Source organism: Urtica dioica, chromosome 7, assembly GCF_054948205.1.
Source record: "Urtica dioica subsp. dioica isolate 48M chromosome 7, U.dioica_male_clone48M_v1_H2, whole genome shotgun sequence".
Lineage (NCBI taxonomy): Eukaryota > Viridiplantae > Streptophyta > Magnoliopsida > Rosales > Urticaceae > Urtica > Urtica dioica.
In genome coordinates, this window is record NC_142762.1 from 21,215,856 (window position 1) to 21,224,529 (window position 8,674).

The 8,674-nt window shown below is 39.1% G+C and overlaps 1 protein-coding gene across 1 annotated transcript; it reads right to left on the bottom strand.

The window, feature by feature from the left end:
- Positions 1–4,525: 4,525 nt before the first annotated feature.
- Positions 4,526–8,442, bottom strand: LOC149390385 (ribose-phosphate pyrophosphokinase 1). The gene is made up of 9 exons (XM_089621022.1): positions 8,169–8,442; positions 7,891–8,082; positions 7,230–7,478; positions 7,003–7,146; positions 6,680–6,847; positions 6,127–6,196; positions 5,861–5,942; positions 5,409–5,568; positions 4,526–4,938 (listed from the first exon to the last, which is right to left on the bottom strand). The coding sequence occupies exons 1-9, from the start codon at positions 8,268–8,270 to the stop codon at positions 4,900–4,902; spliced, it is 1,206 nt and encodes a 401-aa protein (XP_089477148.1). The 5' UTR covers positions 8,271–8,442; the 3' UTR covers positions 4,526–4,899.
- Between the last annotated feature and the right edge of the window lie 232 nt (positions 8,443–8,674).

Here is an 8,674-nt window from a genome sequence, read left to right on the forward strand (position 1 = left end):
GAATCAGTCAAAATATTTGAGTTTTGATGAATTGACCCCACTCGTAAATTTGCCACAAAATAACAAATAACTTGATATTAAATTCTCTTTAATATCAATAAACACACAATTTTCTCACACATCGAGGTGCATCATAACCTATAAGCAACACAAGCAAACAATAGACCTAGTTTTGTTTTTTTGTTTTTGTTTTTTTTTTCCTTTTTCAAAATTTACGTTACCGTGTACCCATAACTTTTGGAGATAAATTTGATAAATATGTGTAAAAACACATGTATTTGATATTTTAACCTTATTAATGTAAAAAAAAATGAAATACTGTGTATATCTTTTACTCTTAGGAAAAAAATATTACCCAAGCTAAAGCCACACTTTTTTCTTGCTGAATGGTCTATATATCACTTAAACCTGGCTTACCGGGAGTTCCCGCGCCTCCCGTCCCGCCCCCGCCCGGACTCCCGTTAATTCGCCGAACGGGAGTCCCGTCCCGTTATATAACGGGACGGAGGCGGTAAATGTCTAACGGGATCCGCGGATCCCGTTAGGCATTAAAAAAAAAAAAAAAATTTAAAAAAAAGAATTTAATAAATAAAATGAAAGGATTAAAGTGAAAAGATTTGGAATAAGTGGGTAGAAATGAAAAATATGAATGTTGTTAAATAATTAAAAATGGGTAAAAAAAACAATAAAGAAGAATGTGAAATTAAAAATGGGCCTCCTAAAAAACCTCACCGACCCCTAAAAAGGTGCGACGGCGAGGAAAAAGAGCACCCCTTTCCTCGTTAAATGTTTGAAAATGTATCCCGGACAAGGGCCGGGATATCCCTTTGTTATACACGATACTTTAACCATTTATGTTTACGTTTGCAAAATCAACTTCAAAATCGTCTAGAATATCGAAGCACATGAATGTTTCTTGTGCTCGATTTCGATGTTGAATCCAATCTTTTCCGCACGTCAATGCTTCGACCATCTCCGGTTTCAGGCTGCATCTTCTATCGTCGATGATCCGGCCCGCGCTGCTAAAAGCCGCCTCAGAGGACACAGTTGAAACTGGGATGGTGAGGATGTCTTGTGCCATAGATGACAAGATCGGAAACCTCCTCGCATTCTGCCTCCACCAAACCAAGAGGTCGATGGCTTCGTCGTCCGACCTGACCCAATCGTTCCTATCGTACTCTTGGATCTCCGGATGGGACCGTGCGTCGGTTGCGCTTGACCTCGTCTGACTTGTCCCAGCTTCTTGTTGTTGAGGAGACGGGCTGTACGCGGGCGCGTTGACGAAGACATTCGTGTATTGGTGTCTTCTCGGATATTGCGTCTGTGATTGAGAAGGTTGCGCTCGGTATTGCGGTAGAAGTTTCGCCTCGTAAACCTTGAAAAGATCAAAAAAAGCTTGCACGATCCTCGGAAGATCAAGTGCAACGTAATCTTAGTCCACAAAATGGTTTCTTATGTATTTCAAAAAAAAATTTAAACCTCCAATTTTACATCGGACGTCTAGAATGGCTCCAAAACCGTATAGTAATGGAACCTTTCCAGCCCCCCAATATTTTAAAAACTTTGCTGTCATTGCTTGAATAGAATCTTGAAAAATAGTTTCGTTTTTATTTTTATCAAGATGCACAGCTATTGCGGTCATAGTATGAAGACCGAGAAAAGAAGTGGGAGTGTAAACAGCAGAAAGATAACAAGTTTCTTTATAAAAAATGTCGAGAAAAGAAACAAATGATTCAGCCATCCTAATATCCAAATCAGATATAGCGTTTTCGCCATGTACGCTGTTAATGTAAGAAACAATAACATCGACGTAACGCTCGGATAAGAAGTTGGTCAGCATAAGAAAGGTTGAATTCCACCTAATTTTGTTATCTAGGTGAAATGTGCGTTCTTGAAGGCCGTTTAGTCTAAGCCGTCTCTTAAGCTCATCTACTCTAGAGGTTGAACTATTTATCCAACTTATGTAATTCCTAATCTTGTTTATCGAAGGGTCGTAACTAGCGGCTCCGGCTTGAACTATGAGGTTGATGATGTGGGTAGCACAACGTTGATGTATAAGGGTTTCGTCTGCGTTAAGTTTTTGGGTCAACTCCCTAATCATGGCGTTGTTGCTAGTGGCATTATCTAAGGTCACAGATATAACCCTATTGTTCAAACCCCACTCAGCTAAAACACTAACTATGATATCTAAGATGTTCTCACCAGTGTGCGAACCTTCTATCCTCCTAAACGCTATGATACGTTTGTTCAGGTTCCAATCGTCGTCTATGTTATGGACTACAACGCTCATAAAGTCCATCTTAGATTGACCGGTCCATATATCCGATGTTAAGGCTACGCTATATCTACCAGAGGATATTGAGTCTTTCATTTGTTCCTTTTCTCCTAAAAACCATTTTAGGATATCGGATCTCAAGGCTTTCCTAGACATTAGTTGTACGTTTGGAATAAAAGAACTAATGAATCTAACAAAGCCTTGAGATTCGATATGACTAAAAGATTGATCGGTTGATACAAAATATTCAACTAAATCACGTCTAAATCTTAAAGGATCGATGTTACTTACTTGGGTTGTAGAGGCTCCAGATTGTGTCCCCCCCTGACAGTGTCTGTGATGACTCCACAATAGCGACGTCCCAACTCTAGTGTTATGAGCGCTAAAGATTTTGCCACAAACGTGACATTTTCCGGCTTTTTCACCGTTGGCAACCACCTCTTCAAAGAACGTCCAGACAACAGACCTCGCTCGACGTCGTGATGCTTGTGCTTGTTGAGGTTGTTGTTGTTGTTGCGGTGGTTGTTGTTGTTGAGGTGGTTGTTGTTGTTGTTGTTCTTCTCGGGCACGTCGTCTTTGTCGGGTCTCCTCTTGTTGCTCACGTTGTCGAGGTCGTGGAACTTGAGTTCGAGGCTGAGGTGGTGGCGGTGGGACGTCTTCTTCTTCATCCTCCTCCTCCTCGTCATCATGTTGTTCATTTGGATCTTGGGTTTCGTCGTCGTCTTCTTCTTCATTTGGATTTTGGGATTGATGATAATGTTCCTCGAACACTTGAAACTCTTGAAAAGCGGCTTCGGATGGCGGTATTTGTGCTTGATATGCTTGCTCGGGATCCATTTGAGGATAATATGGCATTTGTGTGTTTGGAATTTCGGTGAATTCCGTATTGTGGAAAGTAGGAGCAACATAATTTGGATCGAAAGAGTATTGGGTGTTTGGGTCGGGGGCGTTTTGAGACAAATGCAACCAATTTTCTTCAAAACGGTGCATTCGTTCTCCTCGGGAAGCTCTTCCCCTTCGACCTCCTCGGTTGTGGGATGATGATGCCATGAGAAAATGAAAGCTTTAGAGAGTAAAATTGAGAGAGTTTGAGAGAATTAGAGAGAGAGATTGAGAGAATTTGAGAGAGTTTGAGAGAGTTTGAGAGAGTTTGAGTGAAAGGTGTGAAGAAAATGAATGAAATGGGGGGGTATTTATAGATTTTAAAAATAAGTGGGAAAAAATAAATAAATAAAAAAACCTCATTTTCGGCTCCAACGGCATAAAACCAACGTTCATATTCAAACGGCTCTTTTTTTTCGGCCGTTGGATCTTTGATCCAACGGCCGAGATTAAAAAAAAAAATAATAAAAAATAAAATAAAAAGCAACGGTCGCTAACGGGATCCGCGGATCCCGTTAGTTACAGTAACGGGACGGGACTCCCGTCCGTTACGCTTAACGGGACCTCCCGTCCCGTTACCTTCATTACCGGTAGCGGGGATTCCGTCCCGTCCCGCTACAGGCCTGCAGTTGGTCTGTAATGAGTCCACAACCATTGCGTTTGGTTTTGTTCCTGATTAAATGTCTTCAACAATAATTTCACAATTCACATGAGTTTATCAGGAAAATCAAATAGAACATTGTCATTTGCCAACGTCTATTCATTTGCAAAAATTGGATGTCGAACGAAAATAGTTGAGTGTCCGCAATTGTTGGCTCTAATATCCTTCTTCTTTTTTGTTTCTTTTTTTCTTCTGCGAAATGGGGTTGAAAATCGTATCAATAATTTGATAATGCCAATGAATTATCAAAAAAATTGATTTAGAAAATAAAAACTAATTTGAAGACCTTTTTTTTTCTTTTTCTTTTTTTTTTTTTCTGTTCAGAACGTTGAAGACCAGTTTGATTCTTAGTAAAGGCGAATTCCAGAGTCCGTGTTGTGCCAATTTGACACATGGATAAGAAAATGGAGGGTCCCGATTGATTTTATTTATTTAATAACGGAAGGGCTTACTAACGTTGTACGATCTGAAACATTTCTCTACAATATATTGGTCCATTTTTATGTGTTTACAGTAAAATGTATTTTAAATTCAACAGTTCGGATTTGTTCAACATGAAATTATCAGGACAACATTGCAGAATTCACAACAGTAAATGATCTTTAACATGATTTTATTTTTGTAATAAAAAGATTTGGGATGATTTATTTGCATAAATAAATATAGCTATTCAGAAATTTCCAACACATATTCATTTGAGCAAAGAGTTATGAGAACATATCCTCATTAAAAATAGTCTTTAATGAAAACAGCAGATCCAGTCAAACTAACAGTTTCTAAGAATCACGCAAGACTCGTAGTTTATAACTTTATATTGATCTCACGGACCGTTTTGCACCCATTACTCACTACCAACTTGTTGGAAGTAAGCAAGTATGACTGAAAGTTTATAGAGTCACAATTCCTTCTTAGAAAGTCCATTATTATAAAATAAAATTAAAACTATGTACAAGTTTTGAAACAGCCAAACCAACTCTCTAATCTCTATAAAAGAAAAAAGTTGAAAAATTCAGACTAAGCAGCAAAGGAGGCAAATTGTAGTATTGGAAGCAGAGAAAGGAGCGCCACCGTCACAAATAGATCAATCAATGCCGAGCGTTGAGTATGGCTCAAAACCTCCCTGACAATCAGAAAAAATTCAACCAAGAAATAACTTTCTGCTCTTAACTTCATCGGAGTAAAAGTAAAAAAAACTTTGTAAATATAGCCTCTCAGATTCCCCAATGTACGTACAGACAACAGAAGAGAAAAAAGTAGGAGCTGAGCAACAGACAGGGAAGAAGTGAGATCAGTGGACTCAAGGCGACAGGCCAAAAGAAAAAGAAAAAAAAAAAACTACGGAACATTTTGAAGGCATAGAACTTCTATATTTCACCAATGTAGTATACAATTGATTTTCTTACAATGACTTAATCTATTTGCATTAGATATTATTGTTTTATACCTAGATAAATTGATACAGTAACAAGAGATCATGAATCATGAATGGAAGGAATGGAATTCAATTTGGAGTTTTACTAATACGGGTAGCATCAAATGACTTTAAAAAGGGAACACGTGAATCCAATTTTACTGAAATATGCTACTCACAGAACAGTCATCATGAACACGCCATATGGTCTCCCCGAGTAAATTTGCCACTGAGAGAACAGTGAGCTGAGGGAAATAGTTCTTCTCTGACACTGGTATGGTATTCGTTATGATCACCTCTTGAAACAATCCGCTCGACAACCTCTCTATCGCAGGAGGACTGAGAGAAGAAAACAAAGAATAATAACATTTCAAAGATTCAGTTACATAAAAAGTTAAAAAAAAATAAAAAAAAATCAACATATTATTGTGCAACACAAACAGAAAATATGCTGCTCTGCCTTCAATGTTTGGAAAAAAAAATGATTTCTTGAAAAGCCAATGCAAGTTATCAACAATCTATATTAACTGAAAGAGAAGTCTTTTTATTTTTATTTTCATTCAAACTGAAATAGAAATCATAACTTTGAAATGTAATGTTCCAGAGAAAAACAAGAAAACAATATAAATACCTGAAAACAGCATGGGTTGTGCATGCATACACTTCCCTAGCGCCTTCTTGGTGTAACAAAGCTGCACCCTTGGAAATGGTTCCTAAACACAGAAATTACAGATGTATATATTTATATATATAAATAGAAATTAAGTAACAAAGCAAAGAAGATAACGCATAGTCCTTGGAATTGGCTTTAAGAATTCTATCTGACTTGATACTTCCTAAGTTAATTTTGTCTTTCTGGCTCCGCATAAGCAGTGTGAAATAAGCGTCAAAACTAACCAGCTGTGTCAATCATATCATCCACCATTACTGCCACTTTTCCCTTCACATCACCTATCAAATTCATCACCTGCGAGATTTATTTTAACAATGCATTCGTGAAAAGGGAAGATATTTTGTTATGTAGTCAAACAAGATTTTCTCAAGAAAAAAAATGAACCAAGTTCTGGTTACTACTTATTAATATGCAATATAAATTGACACTATTACACAGAGAAACAAAAAAAAATAGAGTAAGCCCAAAACACACTGTCCCTGTGAAATTATGTATATAAGTATATTCTCGAAGTAAAAGATAACAAAACAAAGAGACTAATTGCAGCGTTACGTATCATATTGGATATGATCCCTAATATTCACGTATCATAATACTGCTACCCAGTGTTTTATACTCGTAACCAGTATGGAAATCCCAAAGATTTTCGCATACAGAGATCGAATGGAAAACTATAAACAGCAAAGCATACCAGATGAAGATATTACGAAATACCAAACCCAAGCATGTGATGATGATGAAGTTAAGACAACTAGACTAATTTTGAACAGATCATACCTCTGCAATGTTATGTCCCTGACGTCGTTTGTCCACAATAGCCAGAGGAGCATCTGATAACTTTTTGGCAAAAGCTCGTGCTCTTGCAACGCCCCCAACATCAGGTGAGACAACTACCAATTCATCAGAACAAATGGTTTTGCTCGCAAGATAATCGAGAATCACAGGCTGACAAAGCATGAGGACAAAAAATCACAACTAACTCACGAGGACAGCAGACAAGGAACATCATTTGTTTCAGACTAGAACTCCTAGACAAAGTAAAAAAAAAAAAAAAAAAAAAAAAATCTTTCCATGCACAACAAGAACTGAAGCTCTGTTACCTGACCGTACACATGGTCCACGGGTATATCAAAATAGCCCATGGATTGCCCCGAATGAAGATCGCAAGCAAGAACTCTATTTGCGCCGGCTTCTGTAATCAAATTGGCAACGAGTTTGGCGGCAATGGATTCCCGGCCTTGAGTCTAAAACAAGAAGAGAATGAGAAGGAGAAATTCCTGTATTGTATCAACCAACAAGGTGACATGTAATGAAACAAAAAGCGAACCTTTCTATCTGCCCTGGCGTATCCGAAGTAAGGGATGACAGCAGTGATGTTTTTGGCGGATGCCCTGCGACAAGCGTCGATCATGATGAGAAGCTCCATCAGATTTTCGTTGGCAGGCGGGCACGTGGGCTGCACCAGAAACACGTCGCACCCTCGCACGCTCTCCTGCAACTGAACGTATATCTCTCCATCCGCAAACCGCTTTATCTTTATCTTCCCCAGCTCTAGTCCCATGTAGCACGCAATTTCCTATCCAACACACAATTCTTCTAAATACACCCAAAACATACATGCATGGTGAAATCTCGTACAACTTCTACCTCGGAAAATGAAAGATCAACGATAGAGAAATTCAATCAGACATACTACTAGAGCGACGATTTATAAGAGGCCACGTAACAGCCTGTCTTGTAAACCTTGTTACAAAAACTCTTCTTGGAAAAATCGGAAAACAAAATTTCTACGAGCCATAGAGAAGCTCAATCAGACATGTCACAAGACTGACAATACGTAAAAGACTGTAAACTGTTATCAAGCTTATTACAAAACTTCAACCTTGGAAAATAAAATTGTAAGTTGCAGCGAGGAAGAAATTCAATTAGACACGTACAAGATTGTCAATGTATTGGAAAATTTGCACGAAAAACACTCAGAGACTCACATGAGAAAGAGCAGGGTTTGCAGTGCCGGAGAAGATTCGAAGCCGAGTGTCGCCTTTAGGGGCGACGCTCTCCAAATTTAACCTCGGCCTGAAAACGCTCGCCATCGACAGTTCTCCGCCGCCGCCGCCGCCGGGGAACGGAGCTTGGGGCTTCCCGTTCTCGAACTTCAGAGGCTCCACCGCATTACACTTCTGAAAAACCAAACCACGTGAGCCTCGAAAAAGAGCTAAAACCTCGATCCAACAGAAATGAAATATACAAGAACAGCGAGGCTTACGATGACGGCGCGGGTTCGAGAAGGGGGTTGAATCGAAGAACGCGAGGGGTTGTTTGGGAGGAGAGTGGTCCTGAGGGACGGAGAGTGAAGAAGAGACGCCATTATTACGGAAGAAAAAGCTTCGATGGCCAAGGTTGTAGGCGTCAGTCTGTTCTGGTGTGTAGTGTTGTGAGCAAATGTTTGAGCGTTGTTTCGATTTTGGGTGGAAAGGAGAGAGCGAGAGAGAGAGAGAGAGAGAGAGAGAGAGACGATTGTGGTGTTTGTAAATAAGGAAGTGTTTGGCGGGCAAATATGGTATTCACAACCTGCAACGCTTTCTTTTAAAAAAAAAAATTAAATAACTGAGCACGTCCACCTCCTAAGTAACAATAAGATAGGTAGGATAAATTACAGTATTGTCCCCTCAACTCTATGCCATGTAACGATTTACTCCCTAATTAAATGAAAATGTGCATCAGAGGACTTGAAATCCTACATTAACTTGTATCGACGGAACTCGTTACCTT

What these genes read in the sequence shown, in the direction of transcription:
- LOC149390385 (XM_089621022.1), bottom strand. Translation starts at nt 8,270, where the DNA reads ATGGCGTCTCTTCTTCACTCTCCGTCCCTCAGGACCACTCTCCTCCCA. An exon ending in AGGGACATAACATTGCAGAG is followed by an intron (nt 6,197 to 6,679) that starts GTATGATCTGTT and finishes TAAATCTCGCAG; the next exon opens with GTGATGAATTTGATAGGTGA. An exon ending in GTGTTCATGATGACTGTTCT is followed by an intron (nt 4,939 to 5,408) that starts GTGAGTAGCATA and finishes TCTGATTGTCAG; the next exon opens with GGAGGTTTTGAGCCATACTC.